The 22,927-nt window shown below is 42.7% G+C and overlaps 3 protein-coding genes across 6 annotated transcripts; 2 read left to right on the top strand and 1 right to left on the bottom strand.

Moving 5' to 3' along the window:
- Window positions 1-402: 402 nt before the first annotated feature.
- Window positions 403-5,439, bottom strand: LOC139548997 (ribosome biogenesis protein NOP53-like). Its single transcript, XM_071359031.1, has 12 exons — window positions 5,135-5,439; window positions 4,513-4,589; window positions 4,315-4,411; window positions 3,590-3,789; window positions 3,449-3,504; window positions 3,200-3,295; window positions 2,955-3,056; window positions 2,686-2,835; window positions 2,405-2,580; window positions 2,008-2,074; window positions 1,674-1,750; window positions 403-1,079 (listed from the first exon to the last, which is right to left on the bottom strand). Exons 1-12 carry the CDS (start codon window positions 5,338-5,340, stop codon window positions 1,019-1,021), a joined length of 1,365 nt encoding a protein of 454 aa, XP_071215132.1. The 5' UTR covers window positions 5,341-5,439; the 3' UTR covers window positions 403-1,018.
- Window positions 5,440-14,219: 8,780 nt separating this feature from the next.
- On the top strand, window positions 14,220-17,224 carry LOC139548998 (histone H3.3A). Of its 2 annotated transcripts, none has more exons than XM_071359032.1 (4): window positions 14,220-14,512; window positions 15,753-15,896; window positions 16,032-16,185; window positions 16,655-17,224. In XM_071359032.1, the coding sequence occupies exons 2-4, from the start codon at window positions 15,769-15,771 to the stop codon at window positions 16,781-16,783; spliced, it is 411 nt and encodes a 136-aa protein (XP_071215133.1). In that variant the 5' UTR covers window positions 14,220-14,512; window positions 15,753-15,768; the 3' UTR covers window positions 16,784-17,224. The 2 variants fall into 2 exon arrangements, with proteins under 2 accessions (XP_071215133.1, XP_071215134.1); XM_071359033.1 differs by lacking the exon at window positions 14,220-14,512 and adding an exon at window positions 14,674-15,016.
- Window positions 17,225-17,871: 647 nt separating this feature from the next.
- Window positions 17,872-21,571, top strand: LOC139548999 (histone H3.3A). Of its 3 annotated transcripts, none has more exons than XM_071359036.1 (4): window positions 17,872-17,938; window positions 19,382-19,525; window positions 19,796-19,949; window positions 20,168-21,571. In XM_071359036.1, exons 2-4 carry the CDS (start codon window positions 19,398-19,400, stop codon window positions 20,294-20,296), a joined length of 411 nt encoding a protein of 136 aa, XP_071215137.1. In that variant the 5' UTR covers window positions 17,872-17,938; window positions 19,382-19,397; the 3' UTR covers window positions 20,297-21,571. The 3 variants fall into 3 exon arrangements, with proteins under 3 accessions (XP_071215137.1, XP_071215135.1, XP_071215136.1); XM_071359034.1 differs by lacking the exon at window positions 17,872-17,938 and adding an exon at window positions 18,405-18,547; XM_071359035.1 differs by lacking the exon at window positions 17,872-17,938 and adding an exon at window positions 18,424-18,543.
- Window positions 21,572-22,927: the final 1,356 nt, after the last annotated feature.

A 22,927-nucleotide genomic window follows, 5' to 3' on the forward strand; every position in this document is an offset into this window, starting at 1 on the left:
TTGAAATCACACTATGTAACACAAAATGTGAAGAAATCCAAGGGCCGTGTACTTTCTACTGCCACTGAATAATAAGTTTGAGCCACTATTTTCGCAAAGGTCACACGACAACCAAGATATTTTCATATACCACAAGCACCATGGATACACTGTATGTAAACTAGACCCTTTAAACATTGCTTACAAAAATATTTTACAATTTCAACAATGTATTGTTTTTTAAGCTGTTGAATAGACTTCTGGTGCCAAATTCAAATTTCATCTAGAGACTTATGCTTGTGGTCGAGAGACAATTTTAAGAAATCATATGAAACTTCTTTGCAATCATACTAGACACCTTAATGCATGACTTATTTGTTGAGAATCACAAACAGATGTAAATAGCATAATCAGTCAAAACAATTTCATTAATTAACTTGCTTTAATGAAATCAAGTCAGATTATAGCAAATAAAGTGATTTTGTACACAACAGATGTAACTGAAAGAACGTACCCAAGTCCAAATCTTGACAAGTGGCTTTAAACGTTAGTCTGCCATTAACAGCCTTGTTATTCACTCAGGAATCCACTCCTTCTAATGAGAGCATTAATCTGGATGGTTTTGCAAGAACGAAAGACAAGATCACCAACTGGGAGAGAGCCCCCTTCTGAAGCCTTTAACATTCCCAACTGATGTTGACAGAGCCAGAATCAGTGGATTTAAATATCCTGCAAATTAACTAATTTGACCTCCAAATACATTAGAACTGACCCTGACTGACGCTATCTGGATTGGGCTGGTTCGTGTTGGCACTGCAAATAATGTTCCAAATCGTGGTGACTTGGATCTTCAATATTTTACAACACAGATTTAAAAGGGTGGCAAATCCATCACTGACTTAAAATGGGCTGAGTTGATTGGAGACATTTGAGGGGGCAAATAGTAGCTCTCTGGCTGGCTGTCGCCCAGTGGCGGTGGGTGCCGCTGTGTTGTGAGTGACATCACAGTCCTGAACAGTTCCATATGTTGGTTTGGTCTCTAGGTGATCTCCTTGAAGGCCCTCTTCTCAACATACTTCACCTTGTGTCTCCTCTTGAACCTGTGGGAGGAGGCGGAGCACACAATCAAAGCACTTCAATGGCTTATCAAATCAAGACCATATTCTCTTGTATAAGAAAAACAAAAGGAGATGTGGAGGGAAAGCAGCACGTTGCCCTCAGTTCCCAGGAGGCTGTTTACACAACAGCTCCCTGAGTTCCATGATTGTCTTCACATTTCCGGGGAAATACTGTGAGCGCAAGGATGGGTTCATCACTGGACATCGTCATGCTTAAGCTGACTGAACCAAAAAGGGGGATACTACAACACATGTTAGCCAGCTAACTTTGATAAAACAACTAAAGTAACTATTTTCTGGTTTATTAAGACAGCTAAATGTGTGTTTGGTTGTTGGGTCAATTAGACCAAGCCAATTTAAAGCTCATCTTTCTAAAGAAATTATTTCACAATATTATGGCTAACGCATAGATCCTGCATTGTAGTATACCTCTCTGGAAACAGCCAATAATGCAAACAAATCTAGAATGTTCTACTATGAAAGTTATGAGTTAATGACATACACAAACTACTATGTATAAATATATACCTGACATGAGATGCTGTTTGTTTTACAGAAAGGGAGAGAATAACTTACTTGGCTCGTTCTCTGGGCTCAATCATGTTCCTCTTCTGCATACTCTTGAAGCGGTCCTTGAGGACACTGCCCTCTGGCTGCAGGACACATAATTACATGTGGAGAAGGGAAACATGTCAGTACACATCAGTAAAGCCATATAAATAAATAGTGCTCTGATGAAGGACCTTGCTCCAAAACGGGTAAGCATGTGACATTGTGAATTAAGTTGCTATGCTGTAACTTTTTCAGCATTTCAGTTCCACATATATGTACATGGGTTCAAAATGCCAGCCCAGTGTGAATGTATTGTAGACAGTGAGGGGGATAGTCAGTCAGTCAGTCAGTCACAAACCTTGAGTGTCCGCAGGGATCCAGGAATCTCATCACTCAGCTGGATCTCTAGATCCTGAGCCTGGAACCTGGGGAGATATGTGAGGGACCATTTCAGACAGAGTATGGAGATCACAGACAGGACAATGGCACAGACGAAACTCACACTAAGGGGAAAGCAGCACTATGGAAATCGGGCAAAATTATTTGGTTTGGAATGGGGTATAGGTTTTTCTGGAGCCCATCGTTACAGAAATGTCTAAGGCTTCTTCCAGTTCATACTAGGATGCGTTTGACCTGCTTTTCAAATTGGCCAGAAAGCTCTATGGAGGACCTGTTGCATCTCGCTCTAGATAGAAATTGTAATAAATAACGAAGATGGTAGATGAGAATAGTGGCATTCCTGTGGAGGTACTGACTTGAGTCTGCCGAGACGTCGGGGCATGGACTTCTCTGCCTCCTGGTTGGCCTTCCGCTGGGCCACCCTCTCTCTGGTCCGCTGCTCCCGCCTCTTCAGGGTCGCCTGGATGGAGCGCAGCTGGAAGAGCTGCTGCTTCTTGTCAGTGAATGCCCTTGCCGCCTGCTTCTGTTGTGACTGCACAGCAAGAGACAGAGACACCGTCGGTCAGATCCTAAGCTAGCACATGGAGGGGAAAAGCTAGAGCACATTAGGGGAAAAAGGCTTTGTAGTCTTGCATGCCTTTATCTTGTCAGCTCGCTCTCTCTTCCTTTCTTTCTCTGTCTTTTTCTCCTGCTGCAAGCCGCCACGAATAGAAACATCCTCTTCCTCCTCCTCCTCATCTTCCTCCTCTTCCACTAGCCCTTCCACTTGTTCCTGGAAGACTGTCTCCTGCAGAGAAACAACAGAGAGGAAGGTCAGGCAAAATGGAGCTGAAGGACCACATACTGTTCTGAATTGTGTAATGATGAACAGTGGGGGGGGGGGGGGGGGGGGTTCTGTTGTCGTACCTCAGTGGCAGTATCTTCTTGTTTGACAGCCAGCTGTCTCTCTATTCTCAGCTCCGCTTTCTCCCTCTTTACCTCCACCTCATGGGCCTCTAGTAACAAGGCCTGGGAGAAAAAGGTCAGCACTTCAATACATCAACCACGGCATTACTCAACATGAAGAGACAGAACACCACACATATCATGGGAGCAGAAACATTGATAAATTGGCATTGGCATTTAAATCACTGTTAAGTGTATTAAGTTACCTGATGGGAGAAGAAGTCTGGGTTGTAGGAGCCTCCAGGGGCTATGACCTCCACTGCCGGGAGAATAGAGGGCTTTGCGTTGAGCTTCACTGGTCGCTAAGAGTGAACAAGACAGCGTTTAAAACTTCATGGTAAGACAGAGTAAATATACAAACACTCCTATTTGCCTAAGTATCCCTTTTCACTATACAGCACATACAATGCTGAGACACTAGAAACTTTAAGGCAGTGACAATTCTGCATTCTCACCTTCACACGACTTTTCCCTGTTTGCTCAAGGTAGTAAGGATCTGCTGTCTCTTCGGCTGCAATATGAAGATGGTCACAAACACTGACAGAACGCCAACAATTTATTTGACTTAGTTTAGCATTTTGAATAGCCAAACTTACCCTCTCCTCCCCACAAGTCATAATAGGGTCTGTCTGGGAAGTTGTTGGCTGCCGTCTTTGCCTTTGACGTTTTAGTTGCCGGTCTGCGGCTCAAGAGCCGTTTCTGTCTCCGTGGCAACACACCCATGGCCGCCAATTTCTCAGCATTCTCTGCAATGCGGCGGAGTTTCTTTGCGTTTGGTTGCTGGTGGGCCAAAACACTGGGGGGAGAGGAGGGAACTGAATTTGAAGTAGTGTCCTAAAGACTTCAACAGTGTGTACAAACACAGCTTATTATGAGAAATAAGTTAACCAAAGTACACTTATCTAAATACAGCCTTGCTGCATGGCTCCAGTTTACAAAGTGGGGGGAAATCTGCGTAGTCTTAGTTTGTGCACACATTAGCAAAACCTTTCGCAACAGAAAACAAAAACAAGTATTTCTTATTGGACAAGTTCAGGTGGTCCCTTCCCGTTTGTTTCCATTTCATTACTAGTAAATACGACCCAGTAGAGGGGAAACAGCACATTGCCCTCAGTTCCCAGGAGGCTGTTCACACAACAGCTCCCTGAGTTCCATGATTGTCTTCACATTCCCAAGGAAATACTGTGAGCGCAAGGATGGGTTCATCACTGGACACTGTGCCATGCGCAACCTGACTGAACCGGCCGAACCATCTCCAGCTAAGGGCCAGGGAAGGATGGGGGTGAGAGGGCAATTTTTAGGGTATATCAGAAAAACTCACTCTTTAGGCGGAGGGACAAGGGAGTCATGCTGCAGGATCAGGTCTATCCTCAGGGGCCGTGAATTAGACTTCTTCCCCTTCTTTCTCTCTTGGACTTCTAGCAGACACAGAAAACACAAACTTCAGTTATTTGACACTCCAAACATTAACAAAGTTGAAGCAGAAAATATATTTTACGTAAACAGTGGTATTGCTTACCTGGCTGGACACCTTTTTTCTGCTCTCCGATGTCCACAAAGAACAGGGTATCATCTGGCTTCTCAGATATCAGTCCTCTGTCGAATAAATTATTAAAAGAAAATGTAAACTAGGCAATTAAATTTTAATCAAAATATGTAGCTAAGGCATAAAGCATGTGTTAAACTGTAAATATAAGTATTAATAACGTTAGCTAGCTAACGTTAGGTAACGTTACATAAAAGCAGCCGAATCATACGGCATTATAACGTTACTAGTAAACCGGTCAAGAAACGATTCAGTTTAGGTGTGTTGCGCAAGGTTGGATAATTATGAGGGTGATTATAGTTAGGAATGTAGGTAGAAATTATTATTATATTTTTTAAACGTAGTTATCTAGCCAGCTCCCTTGGTTAACCAGCTTAGCTTGCTTGCTAATTAGAATAAACACATTAGCATTGCTAGCTAGCAAGGTACAACTTTAATTTTTGCAAGATGTTGACTTGGACTGATTGACATGCAAAACTAGCTTGCTAGAATAATCACAGATTTTTGATAATGTCGCAATACCTGCTAAATAATCGCTTATTAGCAGGTAATAACTAGCAAGACAGCTAGCTCTGTTGGCAAACATGCTGCTCACCCTGTAGCTCTTTCCTGAAGTCTCACGTCATCCAAAAACTCTTCAACATCTTGAATATCACTGTGTTTGTTCCAATTCTTTTTCTTGTTCTTATTCACACGCTTTCTCCGGCCACTGTTCAAGTCATCTGATTCGGCCGACGATTTAAAAGATATGAATCCTGGCTGCAACGCTGCCACGCGTTTGAGTCTCTTAACCGCCGCCATGCTGGATCAGCCTTCTTTTCTTTCTTGAGGTTTAACGGCAGTTGGCATCCAATAAATGTTGCATTACCGCCACCTACTAGACTGGAGTATAACTCTCTTAAACCTTGCTTGAAAAAAATACAAAATAAATAAATACAACAAGTAGCCTACCATCTAACACTACTAAAAACATAATAATAATGTACAAATAAAATACCATACTCCACTATTTAAATCTATTTAGTCCTACTTCAGGCCAACAGCCTGAAAGGATGGGACACCACCACTTAACACACCCTGTAACTCTTCTGATGTCAAGTCTAGCACACTCAAATACTTATCTGCAGCTGACCCCACAACCTTTATTTTCTGGGACTTACATTCCATCCCTGCAGTACAGTTGATAACCATTGCTATAAATGCCAAAAATCCAATCTTACTGAAACGTATATCACTTGTTGGTTTATCCCTCTGTACTGGTACAGATCTACTACTCACACCACTCCTCTCAGGATCCCTCCCCCTTGACCCATCTTCCTCTACTTTCTTCACTGCCTCAGCATATGACAACTACTGCACTACTCTAACATTTACATTTAAGTCATTTAGCAGACGCTCTTATCCAGAGCGACTTACAAATTGGTGCATTCACCTTATGATATCCAGTGGAACAACCACTTTACAATAGTAACTCTTTTAAGGGGGGGGGGGGGGGGGGGGTTAGAAGGATTACTTTATCCTATCCTAGGTATTCCTTAAGGATAGGATAAAGTAATCCTTCTAACCCCCCCCCCCCCCCTTAAAAGAGTTAGATGCACTATTGTAAAGTGGTTGTTCCACTGGATATCATACCTGCCTGTTCCACTGGAAACCTCAACCTGCCTCTCTCGCACAGGACATTTCTGATCCCCAGCCCCATGGGCACCCTTACAATTAACACATACCACTACTTTCCCCAATGCTACGTATTTCTTTCTCTCATGCCCTTCTGCACACTTCTCACACCTAAAAACCTCCCTCCTACACACTGATGCCACATGCCCATAAGCTTGACACCTGTAACAACTTAAAGAATTCGGCACAATAGCTCGTAACGTCACTTTCTTGAGTGCAAAACATTTCTCATCCCTTGCCCCCATTCGTTTAACACAGAGCACCTGCTCCCTCTGACCAGCAGAAACACATACAATTATCACAAGAGGACTTCTGGTTATCTTCACCGATTCCACAGCACCCAACTCTGCTTTCACCTGCCCTGAGACCACTAATGGATCTGCCAAAAGGCAAGGGTCCACTTTTTCCAAAAACTTCACTCCTACTGTCACAGACTCATCTTTATCCTGACCCTCGGTGCAAGCCTCGGGCTCCGAGAACTTCACCACACCTACCACCTCCGATACTTTGCCCTCATTCACTTCCATTTCTCCTCCTCTCTTCAACTCACTCTGCTCACACTTTCTACCATTCTTCTTTAACAAAGAATCTCCCTTTTTCCCCGCCATTTTTAACCTACCTGTCTTCGACTTCCTCTGCCTCTCTTTTTCCCTCCATTCTTCCTCCGTATTCCAAGTATAAGTATCCTTATGATAATACTGCACTTCTGCTGACATACACCTTGTTCTTGCCTTGTCAAGGGACGCCATTTAACCGGCTGTCACAATCTCCGTACAATCATGCTGGATCAGCTTCGTCTTCTGTGGGGATTATCGGCAGTTGGCATCCAACGTTATGGTGCATTACCGCCAGCTACTGTATTGGAGTGTGGGCCATAAACAGACATTAACTAAATCCTACCTGCCAGGTCCGTTGCTCTTAAAAAAGACAACAAAATATTTGAGACTATATCTAATGACGTTCTACTCAATATACACTTTAAACTAATTTCCTGTATCCCCTTCTCCCTCATATTAGATCTCAGCCTCTCTCTTTCCCTCTGATACTTCCCACACTGTAGCAATACATGCTCCACGGTCTCTGTTTACTGGCAATAATCACACTTTCCTGTTGGATGCTTTCCTATCACATTTAAGGACTTATTCAACTGACTGTGTCCCACCCTTAATCTTGTAAAAAATAGCCTCCTCTCTTCTGTCCCTTCCCGCCGTCTTCCCCTCTCTGACTTTCCTCGGTATGTGAATAAATTCCTGCCCTTAGTATCTCTATTCCACTGCTCCTGCCATCTCTGTACCATCACTGTCCATATCAGGCTTTTTGCCTCTGCCTTGCTCATTGAAACTACAACATCAACACTACTAAGTGCTTGTTTCACCAGTACATCAACTGCCTCGTTCCCCTCCACCCCCACATGGGCTGGGACCCAAGTAAATTCTTATCTGTATACCCATCTGTCTAATCCTGCCATGGGTTTGTAGCACCTCATAAAGCAGGTCGTCTGCTACGTGACCTAAAGGACTGGAGACTCCTTAGCACTGCACATGAATCAGAGCGAATAACTACTCTGTCTGGCTTGACTTCCTCCACCCACTTCAAGGCCAACAGTATGGCCATCAGCTCCGCCGTATATACAGCCAGATGATCTGTAATGCGTTTCCTGACTCACCCCACATTCATGCACTACAAATGCTGACCCAGTATGTCCTGTCCTCAGATCTTTTGAACCATCTGTGTATATGGCAACAAAATCCTGATACACAGTATCCAGACGTCTCTTAAACAAAACAGATCGATCACCCTCCCTATCTTTCTGTCGTCTCTCCAACACTTCTAGATTAACTACTGGAGGCAGGAGTAGCCATGGTGGATTTACAGAAATAGCTACCATTGGACTAAACTCCTTTCCATACAGTCCCATCTCCTTCGCCTGGGTATTACCCACTCACCCAAAGCTTGTGTTCTGTCTTCGCTCATGTTCCCAGCATGCCAGTAAAATCCCTTTTGCAGGATGAGACACTGTAGGGTGACCCAATAATTAATTGCCAGCTGCTGTCTCCTAATCTGCAATGGCATTTCCCCCATCTCCACCTGTAGTGCAGCCTCTGGGAGATGTCTGAAAGGCCCCACTACATATTCTGAGTCCTTGCCCCTGTATGGCATCTAGCCTTTCCAATAAGGTCCAGGCTGTCGAACCATATGCTATGCTACCATAGTCTATTACAGATTGGATCAATGCAACATACATGGTCCTCAATGAGGAACGCCCAGCCCCCCACTTCTTCCCGTCAGACAGGGCATCACATGTAGCACCTTCTTACACTTTCCCACCACTCTCTCAATGCGTTCTGCCCAGGTCAGTCTAGTGTCAAAGTATATCCCAAGAAACCTGAAAGGTCCCCACCCTCTCTAAGTTTCTCCCATATAACCTCAAGCATACCTCATCTCCCACCTTCCTCCTGGTAAAGAACACTGTCTTCGCTACAGAGAACCGGAATCCCCACATTAATGCCCACTGCTCTACCTCATCAATTGCTTCCTGTACCTTCCTGACTATCTATGGCACATTTCTTCCTCTCTTCCATAAGGCCCCATCATCTGCAGATAACGACTTCCCAAAATCCAGCTGTAACTGAGAGTAAACATCATTGATCATGATTGAGAACAACAGAGGACTAATCACGCTCCCCTGTGGTGTACCGTTATCCACCAGGTAGTTGCCTCAGAGACCCTCACTTGGATAGACCTTCCAAACAGGAAATCCTTTATCCAGTTGTACGTTCATCCTCCTACCCCCATAATGTCAAGCTTGATTAACAACCCCTCATTCCACATCACATCATACGTCTTCTCCACATCAACAAAAGACAGCTACAACAGTCTCCTTGTTCACCTGAGCCTTCCTGACCTCTGCTTCCATAAGCAGAGCACTGGGTCCATAGTTCCCCTGCCCTTCCTGAACCCACTCTGGTGATACTAGCCCCCTGCTCTCCAGGAAGTAAGTTAGCCTCTCCGTAATCATACGTTCCATGATCTTACATACATGTGATGTTAAAGCTATTGGCCGATAGCTTGTTGGCCTCGTTGGATCCTTTCCTGGCTTCCGGATTGGTACCACTATTGCCTCCTTCCAACTGCCTGGTAGCTTCCCCTCCTCCCACACTCTGTTGTACAACACCAATACCTTATCCAGTGCCTCATCACTAAGATGGGCCAACATAACATAGCACACCTCATCTTTCCCAGGTGAAGTTAACCCAGCCTTACCTATTCCCCTTTTTTATTTTTTTTTATTTAACCAGGAAGGGCTCATTGAGATTTAAAATCTCTTTTTCAAGAGCGTCCTGGCCAAGATAGGCAGCACCAAGTCATTACAAAAATTACAGACAGACAACATGAAAAACTACAAGTAATCTAGTAAAAACCATTGAATTCACAAGAGTATAACAAAATCAAAAACAGCAAATTAGAAACATTGACAGGTCAGGGAATCAGCCTCAAAATCCTTCATCAGTGATTTAAAAACACCAATCGTGTTTTAGTTTTTAGTTTTGTCAGTATTGAGGATAAGCTTCAATTGACACAAGGTATGTTGAACAGTATAAAAAGCAGTTTCCAAGTTCTGGAAAGCTTTCGTAAGAGACGAGGCACAACAGTAAATAACAGTATCATCAAGTTGTGCATTTTGGACATTTTTGTCTAAATCATTTATATAAATAGTGAATATTTATACCTTTATTTTCACCTCTGCCATGGTATATGGTGCATTCAACGCATCCTTTACATCCTCCCTCCTACCCAGCATTGCAGGATGCTTCTCTCTCCCCCTCCTTCTGACCCCACTCATCCTCTTAATCATCCTCCACAGGTGTCGCACTTCCAATGGTGTCACAGAACCGACGCCAACATGACCTCTTTGCACGATGGATAGTTCTCCTCACCAGGGCCTAGGCCTGTTTATACTGAATCAGACTGACGGACAGTTCTCCTCACCAGGGCCTGGGCCTGTTTAAACTGAATCAGACTGACGGATAGTTCTCCTCACCAGGGCCTGGGCCTGTTTAAACTGAATCAGACTGACGGATAGTTCTCCTCACCAGGGCCTGGGCCTGTTTATACTGAATCAGACTGACGGATAGTTCTCCTCACCAGGGCCTGGGCCTGTTTATACTGAATCAGACTGACGGATAGTTCTCCTCACCAGGGCCTGGGCCTGTTTATACTGAATCAGACTGACGGATAGTTCTCCTCACCAGGGCCTGAGCCTGTTTATACTGAATCAGACTGACGGATAGTTCTCCTCACCAGGGCCTGGGCCTGTTTATACTGAATCAGACTGACGGATAGTTCTCCTCACCAGGGCCTGGGCCTGTTTATACTGAATCAGACTGACGGATAGTTCTCCTCACCAGGGCCTGGGCCTGTTTATACTGAATCAGACTGACGGATAGTTCTCCTCACCAGGGCCTGGGCCTGTTTATACTGAATCAGACTGACGGATAGTTCTCCTCACCAGGGCCTGGGCCTGTTTATACTGAATCAGACTGACGGATAGTTCTCCTCACCAGGGCCTGGGCCTGTTTATGCTGAATCAGACTGATGGATAGTTCTCCTCACCAGGGCCTGAGCCTGTTTATAGTGAATCAGACTGATGGATAGTTCTCCTCACTAGGGCCTGAGCCTGTTTATACTGAATCAGACTGATGGATAGTTCTCCTCACCAGGGCCTGGGCCTGTTTATACTGATGGATAGTTCTCCTCACCAGGGCCTGAGCCTGTTTATACTGAATCAGACTGATGGAAGTTATGCATCCTTTTTAGTAGTCTAAATGCCCTGTTCCTACTCCTCACCATTTCCCCACACTCCTCCGTCCACCATGGGGCTGCTTTCCTCCTCCTCCTCCTCCCTGAACTCTTAGGTATAGACTCAGTAGCTGCCCCCACTAACGCTGTTCTCACCCAGTTAGTCATACTATCCACCAGAGCCATCACCTCCTCACACAGCTCCTGAAACTGATCCCACTTTGCCCTTCCAAACACCCACCTGCCTACTCCATCCACTGACACATCTCCTCCTCCCTCCGGCCTTCCTTAATTTTTGGTCAGTCACAGTGGTCAGGTATTCTGCCACTGTGTACTCTCTGTTTAGGGCCAAATAGCATTCTAGTTTGCTCTGTTTTTTTGGTAAATTCTTTCCAATGTGTCAAGTAATTATCTTTTGTTTTCTCATGATTTGGTTGGATCTAATTGTGTTGCTGTCCTGGGGCTCTGTTTGTGTTTGTGAACAGAGCCCCAGGACCAGCTTGCTTAGGGGGCTCTTCTCCAGGTTTATTTCTCTGTAGATGATGGCTTTATGGAAGGTTAGGGAATTGATTCCTTTTAGGTGGTTGTAGAATTTAACAGCTCTTTTCAGGATTTTGATCATTAGTGGGTATTGGCCTAACTCTGCTCTGCATGCATTATTTGGTGTTTTGCGTTGGCACAAAAGCCATGACAGGGAGACATAGTGAAGTGGTAACGTATGTGCAAGCAGTTGCTCCCAACGCCACTTGGGTATACTGCAGCATCCACCGAGAGGCTCTTGCTGCCAAGGGAATGCCTGACAGCTTGAAATACGTTTTGGACTCTCGTGTATTTTCTGCACTATGCAATGATATGGGCAGTAACCATGTAACGCTTTTACAACATACAGAAGTGCGCTGGTTATCAAAGGGCAAAGTATTGAAATGTTTTTTTGAATTGAGAGAAAAGCTTAAAGTTTTCTTTACTGACCATAATTTTCCGTTGTCTGACCGCTTGCATGATGACGAGTTTCTGACACGACTGGCCTGAATCTCGGATTACAGGGACTCCGCAACTATATTCAATGTGCGAGACAAAATTGAGGCTATGATTAAGAAGGAGCTCTATCTGTCTGCATTAACAAGGACAACACACAGGTCTTTCCATCATTGTATGATTTTTTGTGTGCAAATGAACCCAAGCTTACGGACAATGTCAAATGTGATATAGCAAATCACCTGAGTGAGTTGGGTGCGCAATTACGCAGGTACTTTCCCGAAACGGATGACACAAACAACTGGATTCGTTATCCCTTTCATGCCCTGCCTCCAGTCCACTTACCTATATCTGAACAAGAGAGCCTCATCGAAATTGCAACAAGCTGTTCTGTGAAAACTGAATTTAAAATCAGAAGCCACTGCCAGATTTCTGGATTGGGCTGCGCTCAGAGTATCCTGCCATGGCAAATCGTGCTGTTAAGACACTGATGCCCTTTGCAACCACGTACCTATGTGAGAGTGGATTCTCGGCCCTCACTAGCATGAAAACTAAATACAGGCACAGACTGTGAGTGTAAAATTATTTAAGACCGAGACTCTCTCCAATACAACCCAAAATTGCAGAGTTATGTGCATCCTTTCACGCACACCCTTCTTAATAACCTGTGGTGAGTTATTCATCATTTTCAATGAACAAATAAAGTTTTATGTAAGATGGCTAAGTGCAAAATTTATGATTATTATTTGGTCCTAAAAGAGCTCTTTGTCACTTCCCACGAGCCGGGTTGTGACAAACTCACACTCATTCTTATGTTTAATAAATGTTTAGGTTAGTGTGTGTGTGTGGCAGGCTTACAATGATGGCAAAAAACATCATTTGAGAGTGCGCTGACCCTGGTGCTAGAGATGGTACACAGCTGGAGGTTGAATGTTTGAAGGGGTATGGGACTATAAAAAGTTTGGGAACCACTGCTCTAGGGCATCGGTGTCTAGATGGAATTTGTGGTATTCGTGGTCCTGAGAACTGGAACACCATTATTTTTGTCTTACTGAAATTGACTGTCAGGGCCCAGGTCTCACAGAATCTGTGCAGTAGATCTATCCCCCACTCACAGATTCCTGCCATCGCACGAGATACCAGAGTGAGGTCTAAGGCAGACTCTTTCCCTGTGGCACGACATCAAACCTGGTCCCTCAGCCATCATTCAGGCACACCAGATCTTTCATTTCTATCAGATTTTCCATAATTTGGCCATTTCCATCCATCCTAACTCCACCCCTTGTCGCTTGCAATCTTTGAACATTCACTAAAACGTCTCCTCTCAAGTTGTCCCTTACCTCTTTAGTGCTAACATTGACAGGCACTCCTGTTATCAGCCCTTTAATCCACTGCTTCCCTGCTTGATCAGTCCAACTGCTCGACACCACCATACACTTCCCTATTTGCTTCCCTCTGCGCCATGTCCTTACAGTACACCAACAAGCTCCCATCTCTTAACACATTAGCATTACAACTTCCCCAATCAATTCCTTTATCACAGCCGTCAACCTTATCGGACTCATCTCCCCAACTCCTCTGTCCTCCCTAAACTCCAGAACCACTTTATGCTCCTCCTGACCTCCATACTTGCTTCACTTTCTTCTCCATCACTATCTCTTACCATATCTCACCCAGTCTCAGCACAGCCGTGCCAACTGCCGCCACACCGAATAAAGTTTGATTGTTTGTTTATCAAATATTAACCGCTTTCAGCCTCTCTGGCCAAATCTACTTACCAGAGCAGTACCCGGGATTTCAACGAGCGTCTGCGTAAACCTTCGACGTCTCCAGTCAATGCTCTGCTGGATCAGCTGTAGAATGTTCAGCACGAGCTGATGGGCCTTTATCGCCACCTCGAGGAGGGCTTGTGTAAATACCACCCCTGGAAATAAGATATTTGTAGGCCCAAAATGTATAAAATGATAAGATTTTTGCTAGATATTTTAATACTTTTGTGATTTAAAACTTGTATATAATACTAAAGCAATGTTTGTCACAATACACAAACCTTCCAAGAAATGTCATCTGAGAATCTAAGTTGTTTGATTTCTTACATTAACAACTTTAGGTAACAGAAATCCAGTAATTGCTAATTTTGTAATTATAGACATTTTGTCTCGTGCACTCACGTGGAATCACGTGTTCCATAAACCACCTTCAATTAGTCCATAATTGTCATACATTTAAATGGTCAATATCTGCCAATGCAATAAATGGACATTTCAAAAACATAGCACATTATGTAGTATATCACGCTTTTCTGAATGTATTGATCATGTCTTTCAGTTAAGATGATTGATAATTGATTGAATGGGTAAATTGATAAACGTGTAGAAAAGTTGGTCTCTCTTGTCGCAGCAGATGCATTGTGGGTAACCTGCCATTTTAACCCAATATAGGACTCCATTCTGTTGTGGGAACAACGCAATAAATAAGGACACGAGACCAGTTTCACATTTAAACATTAGCTGTTGTATCAAAGGTAAGTGTCGCGTTTGAAATATAAAAAATTATATATTGTGTATTTGTGAATTTTCACTTTTTTGTTCTTTAGATAGTATCTTTTTGCAACTAAATCCGCAATCATAGGGAAACCCAAGCTCGACGACCGAAAAAGCAAGCTATTATCTGCTTGTAGTAACTAGAGACCAAAGCACTGCTGTCGAATTTGACACGGTTATGCACCGGTTCTGCGTGATCTTCTGAGTACTGAAGTTTTTCAATCGATTCCTAGTGGTGTCTAGAACAATCTTCAATGTGTTTATAAGTATAAAGCGGTAATGTCATCGTTTAAATGTCGTTTTAATTGTCACCCTCTTGTAAAACACATTCGAATTTTCCTTCCCGTTAATACGTTCCTGTTACAGCAGCCATCGTCTCCAATGCGTAAGAGGCAGGGACCTACTTGGTGAAAAACATTGCTCATTGGCGAACAAGGAAGAAAATCCCGCCCATCAGATCGCTAAACAAGTCCCGATTGGTAGTTGTAAGAAACCTTTACGCTGTAATTCGCTCAATTTGATGTACATCTTTGCGTAATTGAGCCACAGGCTTGGGTACAATCAGTGTTGTAAACAAATATCAAATTGTAAGCATGTTGATTGGTAGGTTACTTTAAGTGGTATCGGCTACTAGTTACCTGTCAAATTGTACTCTTAATATAATTTTTGGATTAACCAGTACTAACTCTAACGTAATCTGATAATTTCCTTTTACATTTGGATTAATTTTCCTTTAGAATCGTTAGACAAAAGATCCATCGAACGCTTTTGGTGTGTCATCCTAGTGGTCTCTACTTGTGGTCAGGTGGAACAAATTTAAACGTACCTCTTATTTTCTTCCAATGATGAATTGAAAGGTGTCTATGTATTTTGTCATAACATTCTTTCTAAATGTATCCGTCTTGTTTTTCAAAAGTATCAAATCAGATGACAATATTTTTGCTGCTAACATAACATTAGTTAACTTTGTAATCAGATGACATGTAACAGATTATTCCCCGTTGATTGGATAGTGTATCGAATCATTAATAGACTAAAAATGCACTTTTATGGGTTCATAAAGCTGAAGTGTCTCACCTAAAATCAAATGCCTCATGAAAGCTTGGCATTTGGAAGTAGGTTGACACGTGGCGTTTAGCAGGCTTGGTTTTATGCTGCAATTTGATATCTAGTTGGTTACACTTCCATTAACATTCCTGTCTCAATTTTGCCTTTATTCAGGTAATTTGTAGGAGCCATGGCCCGTACCAAGCAGACAGCCCGTAAATCTACTGGAGGCAAAGCCCCACGTAAGCAGCTGGCCACCAAAGCTGCCCGCAAGAGTGCCCCTTCTACTGGTGGGGTCAAGAAGCCCCATCGCTACAGGTGATGGAGAGTGACAAAACACATAGTGCCTGAACAGACTTTGACCCACCTGGTGTCGTGGTCTCCTTTAATAATTTTGTGTAGATGGAGTAAAGGACCACAGTGGTTAATTAATTTCTGTGTGTTTTACTCCAGGCCTGGTACTGTGGCCCTGCGTGAGATCCGTCGGTACCAGAAGTCCACTGAGCTGCTGATCCGCAAGCTGCCCTTCCAGCGCCTGGTGAGAGAAATCGCTCAGGACTTCAAGACTGACCTGCGTTTCCAGAGTGCAGCCATTGGAGCCCTGCAGGTCAGGGTTTATGATTTTCGTTAACCCACCAAATAACACTAAAGCCAGACCTATCGGGAATCTGTACACTCAAAGGCAAACTTCGTAATTTTGTCAATGAGGCCCTTTATCATCTTTTGCTGAACTACTGAATGCCGTATGTCTGTCCAGTATGAAGAAAGTTAGTTAGGTTTGTGAGCTAATGCTAGTTAGTATTAGCGCAATGACAAAGTCTATGGGTATCTGCTAGCATGCTCGTAGATATCATAAACTTTTAGTCATTGCACTAATGCTAGTTAGCATTGGCTCAAACTTTCTTCATACTGACTCAGGGGAAGCGGATAGACTCATTGCCAAAATCCCAAAGTATCCCTTAACTGCCAGTAGGTCACCACCTTTTATCTCCCCAAATGTTCAAAGAATGCATTGGTCCATACCAAGTTAGAGCTTATGCATGTCAGCTGAATTTAACTTGTTTTTTTGTCTGCAGGAGGCCAGTGAGGCTTACCTGGTTGGTCTGTTTGAGGATACCAACTTGTGCGCCATACACGCCAAGCGTGTCACCATCATGCCCAAAGACATCCAGCTGGCCCGTCGTATCCGTGGGGAGCGTGCTTAGACGCCTCCATATTTTTACCTCAGTCTGTCTTTTCCTCCCTTCCACTTATCCTTATAAGGCGCTTGATTTGAGTAATGATGTGACAAGTAAAGTGTGTGTGTAGTTTTGTTCCCCTTAGTTCTCATAGCAGCAGACTTTTAGGGTACTTTGTATCTGTTTTGAAGCTGATCTGAGTCACACCTTTTAATGTGTATGCAACTCCGCACAGCAAAGGGTGCATGCATGAAGCATCTTGGGCAAGCATTTCTCCCTCCTACTATTGATACTATTACATTATAACAGGGTTGGTTTTCTAATTGATATACATGGTGTTTTTACATGTACCCTTTATTATAAATTTTTTTTTACAACTAGTGTTTCTACTGTTTACATGATACATTTACAAATGGGTAATTCTGTTCTGAAATTGATCAATAAAAATATGACTTTGCATGATTCAAAGTATTGCATAGGCCTATATGTAGCAAAATGTTTATGTATTTCTCCCATGTTTTTATCCAGATAATATTTTAGTTCCTTTCTCAGGTTGTGATACCCTTTTCATACTGATTTAGTTTATATTTTTTAAGCAGACATTTTTGTAATATCCCGAATTCTCATACAAAGGTGATAAACTACTGTTCCACAACTGGTTGAGTGAAGTGATTGGCCTGTACTAAGTTGTATGCTGCTGGCAATGGTCTTTTTTTTTATCGATTTACTGTATATTTTAAATAGTGAGCCGTTTCATATTCATTGGAAACAGTGGTGGGGAAGAAGTACCCACTTGTTTTACTTGACTACAAGTAAAGATACATTTTAATAGAAAATGGTGAGTGAACATCACCAGTACAATACTAAAGTATAACTAATTTCAAATTCCTCACTAAACACACGGCACCGTTTAACTTTTGTTCTTTACGGATAGCCAGGGGCACTCGGGCTTCATTTACAAGCATGTCCAAAATCTTTACATCACATTCAGACTTTGCTCGTCTTAATATTATATTTCTTAAAGGAATTAAGATGTGTGAATTGTTTAGATATTACTGCACTGTTGGAGCTAGGAACACATGTCGCTACCCACAATAACATCTGCTAAACATGTGTATGCGACTGATTTGTGAGGCGTGAGTCTGCCTGATCAGAGGGAGTAGGGATGACCTTGTTCTCTTGGTAAGTGCGTGAATTTGACCTTTTCCTGTTCTGCTAAGCATTCCAAATGTAACGAGTACTTTTGGGTGTCAGGGATAATGTGTGGAGTGAACTGTTTTTGTCCAAAATATAATTAAAGTACAGATACCCCCAAAAACTAAAGTAGTACTTACGTATTTTTACTTAAGTACTTTACACGACTGATTGGAAACCAGACCTTTGACATTGCAGGCTGACATTTGCACAAGGTTGTATGATATAGAAATGCACAATTACTTCAGCATAATAGCTTTCTTGAGCATGGCAAATTGAAAAGCCAAACCATTTCCACATCTTGAGAAAAATATTGATAGCAAGTAGGCTACTATGTTCGCATATGAAATTTGGAGACTGATACGAAGTAACATTCAGTGGCGTACAAAAAAATATCCAAAGATGTGTCTGAAGCGCCACAAATGAAACGAAACAAGAAATGTTTGTATACACTATGGCATTCTGGGAGAAATGATTGACATAGCGGCCATTTTCCCGCTGGACGGTTGTTCCCATTGTGGATACGAGGAAGAAAATACTGACACCGCCAGACAAGCTAAACACTTCTCACATTCTTTTTAACCACTTTTGGTGTAGGTAAGTCAAACACTCGACTGCTTTTAATTTACATGATCTTCACATTTGAAAAGTTTCAAATTGCTTCAATTGTGGTGTTATTTTGTTGGAGATCCATCTCGTTTTCGTTGTAGAGGAAAATAACAAACCCCACTGTCGAAACGGCACAGAATTGCAGCCTTTTCTACAGCTAGTGCAACTGGATTAAAAAAATTCAAATTATGCGCGGGTTCGCTTCGGTTGTACGCAGGCATTGGGGGTCGAATTCCTTTTCTGTGCCTACATACGAGTTCTCTGAGATGTCTTCTATGTATATTAGTTGTTTGATGATATTGTCAAACAGCGGTTTATTTAAATATCAAAGTTTTAGTGGTACTCCTTTGCTCTTCTGCCTCTGGTCTTTATCCCGGTTGCGCATCAAGCAGCCGCCATCGTCACAGCGGAGTGGGCGGTCGCTACCAACAACGTCTTGGAGCTGTAGATCGCGCCTCCTCGTGACAGAACACATGCTGATTGGTCTTAGTCATATGTTTACACAATTAGATTGACTAACCTACCAATGCCGTCGTTTTCCCCCAATGATTGATTGATTGGCCCACTGTCGACTTTGATTGGGAAGATTCATGTTGTCGCCTCTCAACACTTTTTTTGGTTCTAGATGTGTTCAACGACAGTGAGTGGAACACCCCATTACTGTACAGAAATAATCTTGTTTCACAGGGCTTTTCACATTTTGTGAAAGTTTTGAATCAGCCGAGGTAATGGATGAATAAAAATGCAGTTACTTATCAGGTATAATTGCAATGACTAAAAGTTTAAGCTATAGTAATTATTGTTGTTCTCCCCTTTGTTCAGGTGATTTGTAGGAGCCATGGCCCGTACCAAGCAGACAGCCCGTAAATCTACTGGAGGCAAAGCCCCACGTAAGCAGCTGGCCACCAAAGCTGCCCGCAAGAGTGCCCCTTCTACTGGTGGGGTCAAGAAGCCCCATCGTTACAGGTGAGGTCAAGAAGCCCCATCGTTACAGGTGAGGTCAAGAAGCCCCATCGTTACAGGTGAGAGTGACAGAGAGGCTGAAAGGTCTTGCCAAAGCTGCCCTCTGTCCCTGAGCCACACTACTGGCCCTTATTATGACTCCACCACTGGATCCAAGAGAGAAGGATTTAGGCCTAAAGAGTTTGATGACATGTTTGACTCTGGATTTTTGTAAAGAATCCATACAGTGGTGTTAGTCATGGGATTGTTCTAACTGTGTGTGTTTTAATCCAGGCCTGGTACTGTGGCCCTGCGTGAGATCCGTCGTTACCAGAAGTCCACTGAGCTGCTGATCCGCAAGCTGCCCTTCCAGCGCCTGGTGAGAGAAATCGCTCAGGACTTCAAGACTGACCTGCGTTTCCAGAGTGCAGCCATTGGAGCCCTGCAGGTCAGTGCTAACCCCAACTAAGGGACACAAGCTGTCATAAACCACATATCTCAAGTTTGAGGCAGGAGGACAATAATTGCATTATAACTTTTTTTAAATCACACACTGAAGAGGAATGCTTCGATCATGTGCCTGAATTTTACAGGTTGATATTGTCCACACATTTTTAAGTGTGTTGTTGTGAGCCATTTCTCCAACCTGTTCTTTGTTGTCTGCAGGAGGCCAGCGAGGCTTACCTGGTTGGTCTGTTTGAGGACACCAACCTGTGCGCCATCCACGCCAAGCGTGTCACCATTATGCCCAAAGACATCCAGCTGGCGCGTCGTATCCGTGGGGAGCGTGCTTAGACGCCTACCTGATTTACCTCTACTCCCCTCACCAGTCTGCCCTCCCTTCCCCTCCCCTCTTCCACCTCTCCCTGCCCTCCTCCACCTCTCCCTGCCCTTCCATCCCTCCCTCTCCCTGCCCCTCCCTTCACCCTCTCCTTGCCCTCCCCTCACCCTCTCCTCTAATGTTGGTAGTGATTTAGAGAAACAATGATTATGATAAGAATAACGTGTATAGTGGTGTTTTCTTAGTACTCTCGGCAGCAGACTATTATGGGTACTTTTTTGTGCATGTACCTGCTTGTTGCTGGTCAGATCCCCCACCACCACACCATCAAATCAGATGTTCCATTGTCATGATGCCGTGTGGAGAGATCAGATAAAACAAGACAGGGAATCTGACATAGGTTGTGGTCACAGGAGGATGGGGTTAGGTTGTCTGCAGAGGGGAGTACCTCTTTCTCTGCAGGGTGCTAGAACAACTGCCCTAGTCCCCTTCCTCCTTCCCCACTCTTCCAGTGAAATAGAGACTGAGCTGGTATCTTTCAACACCTGAACGAGAGTCCAGCCCCCACCCTTTGTGTGTGAGCGTGTAGATTCTGATCAGCACAGCAAATTGTATACAATTCAAAAACATCTCTGGAGCAATTGTTTATTATTACAATATTGATCATTATCATGGGTATTACTTTTATTTTTTATGCTTACGCACATTTTTCATAGAAAAAATATTTGTGAATGAAATGAAGGTGGATTCAAATAAAATTTTGTACAGAAAACAAAATCGACGTAAGCTATCGTTTCTACAGGTGTTGAAGCTTGTGATTTGTTTTGGCTGTCCAAGGGGATTCTAGATTGTTCATTCTCATTTCATTGCCTCTTATATGATTGGCACTATTTTCCCTTTCTTTGAATTCTCAAATTTGGTTTCTGCGATAAATAATTGGAGACAGCATTTTAAGGCTTTTGCAAACAAATAGCGAATCCAGTGTTCTTAGTGACCACTCCTGAGGGGCCTTGTTGTGAGGTTTATGGAGCTGGTGGTCAATGCTCTCTTGCAAACCAAAAACAGTCTAATTGGTAAAGTGATCATGTATGTTAATGTTATGTGAGCTGTAATTGGAATGGTCACGGATATTCAGACCTCCCCTTTGCTTCTCAGGTTGATGTCACCCTTTTAACTTAAATCATTTTTGTTTCTTAATTGGAATTTGAAATGTTAAGATGTTTAAATAAAACAATGTTTGTAATTTCCAGATTTCTCATATGTGGTAATAAATGGATGTTACACACGTCTGTCAGTTTTGTTTAGTTCATTGACTGAATCAGTTACTACTAACATAGATATTTAATATTATGGCCAGAGCTGTAAAAAGCACACATTTGATAAAATATTATTTGTTATATACAAACATGTTTAGCAGATGTTATTGCGAGTGTAGCAAAATTCTTGTGAACAATCATGAGTTAGGTTTGTTTGCTATTACCATCACAATCTGGTGTTTTTGAATGCGTTAACGATCTCAGTCAAATGTTTCAAATAAAGGACAAAATAGATGTGTGATTATATATATTTTAAAAATCCGTGTGTAAAGGAGTTACACAGAAAGTGTCCAGTACTGAGCTGAGGCAATGGAAAGACATAAATAATAAATACAAATTGAAACATGGTTTGTTCTCATAATAATTTTTGGAGCTAAAAAACGACCAATAGAGGGCAGTAAAGTACCACATTTGAACAATGAGCCATATAGACAAGCCATACTCTGAATGAAGTGAAGACCATGGATGGAGGGGTATCCTTAGAGCCCTATACTAAACATTATTTTAGGTATCCCTTCAACAGTATTCAGACCATTGGAGCTGTGCTGCTCTATCTGAGATAAAGAGATAAAACTGAAACCTTACAGAAACATCATTGTATCAGATATTTGTTCTCAGCTGTGGTAAGTCTGGCCTAGAGCACAGTGTCATTCTATGTGTCCCTGTTTTTATGTGAAGTCTTCAGATCAGAGAGAGAACATCCCTATAGAGAATGTTCAAAAAGTGCTTTGTTTCTTTACTTGGTCAGTCATCACATTGATAACTACATTAACACTAGCATAAAAACTGGGCTCAGCCTCAGAGACCCTTGCATTCTCTTCAACATTCACACCAATTTAGATTCTGTTTTATTGTGAAAGTCTGTCCTAATGAACTGCTAGAAGTGAACAGTTAAAGTGAAAATATATGATTGAGGCTGCAAGCATGCAAGGGCCTCAGAATAGCACATCTCTCACAGGGGTGGACACTGGACAGGACAAATCAACATAAAGATCGAATCTGTCTTCTTGACTTTTAGAATCCCCCCCTGAACAAGTATGTCTGAAGTTTTCCACCATGTTGCTTAGCATGTTCAGGAAACTAGTAGAAACCTGTTCATTATGGTAATTCAGGTGATGTCCACATAATTCCTATGCACATACCTATTTGTTATATCGTAGGTGTAGTTTGCAGACTTGTTCATTTTAACAAGTCTGCAAACAAATCTGCTAATAATATAAAAAAGTAGCACCTGATTAGAAATGCCTAACAGGGTTGTTGTCCTCTGAAGTAAATTAGGGTAATTATCTATTGTGTACATCAATTTATGTGTGAGTGGGTCAGGCAGCA

This window comes from Salvelinus alpinus, chromosome 22 (assembly GCF_045679555.1).
Source record: "Salvelinus alpinus chromosome 22, SLU_Salpinus.1, whole genome shotgun sequence".
In the NCBI taxonomy this organism is placed as follows: domain Eukaryota; kingdom Metazoa; phylum Chordata; class Actinopteri; order Salmoniformes; family Salmonidae; genus Salvelinus; species Salvelinus alpinus.

Coding starts and splice junctions, on each gene's coding strand:
- LOC139548997 (XM_071359031.1), bottom strand. CDS start 5,340: ATGGCGGCGGTTAAGAGACTCAAACGCGTGGCAGCGTTGCAGCCAGGA. Junction 4,590..5,134: donor CTTCAGGAAAGAGCTACAGG/GTGAGCAGCATG, acceptor TTTATTCGACAG/AGGACTGATATCTGAGAAGC. Junction 3,790..4,314: donor CTTGTCCCTCCGCCTAAAGA/GTGAGTTTTTCT, acceptor CTCTCCCCCCAG/TGTTTTGGCCCACCAGCAAC.
- LOC139548998 (XM_071359032.1), top strand. CDS start 15,769: ATGGCCCGTACCAAGCAGACAGCCCGTAAATCTACTGGAGGCAAAGCC. Junction 15,897..16,031: donor AAGAAGCCCCATCGCTACAG/GTGATGGAGAGT, acceptor GTTTTACTCCAG/GCCTGGTACTGTGGCCCTGC. Junction 16,186..16,654: donor CAGCCATTGGAGCCCTGCAG/GTCAGGGTTTAT, acceptor TTTTGTCTGCAG/GAGGCCAGTGAGGCTTACCT.
- LOC139548999 (XM_071359036.1), top strand. CDS start 19,398: ATGGCCCGTACCAAGCAGACAGCCCGTAAATCTACTGGAGGCAAAGCC. Junction 19,526..19,795: donor AAGAAGCCCCATCGTTACAG/GTGAGGTCAAGA, acceptor GTTTTAATCCAG/GCCTGGTACTGTGGCCCTGC. Junction 19,950..20,167: donor CAGCCATTGGAGCCCTGCAG/GTCAGTGCTAAC, acceptor TGTTGTCTGCAG/GAGGCCAGCGAGGCTTACCT.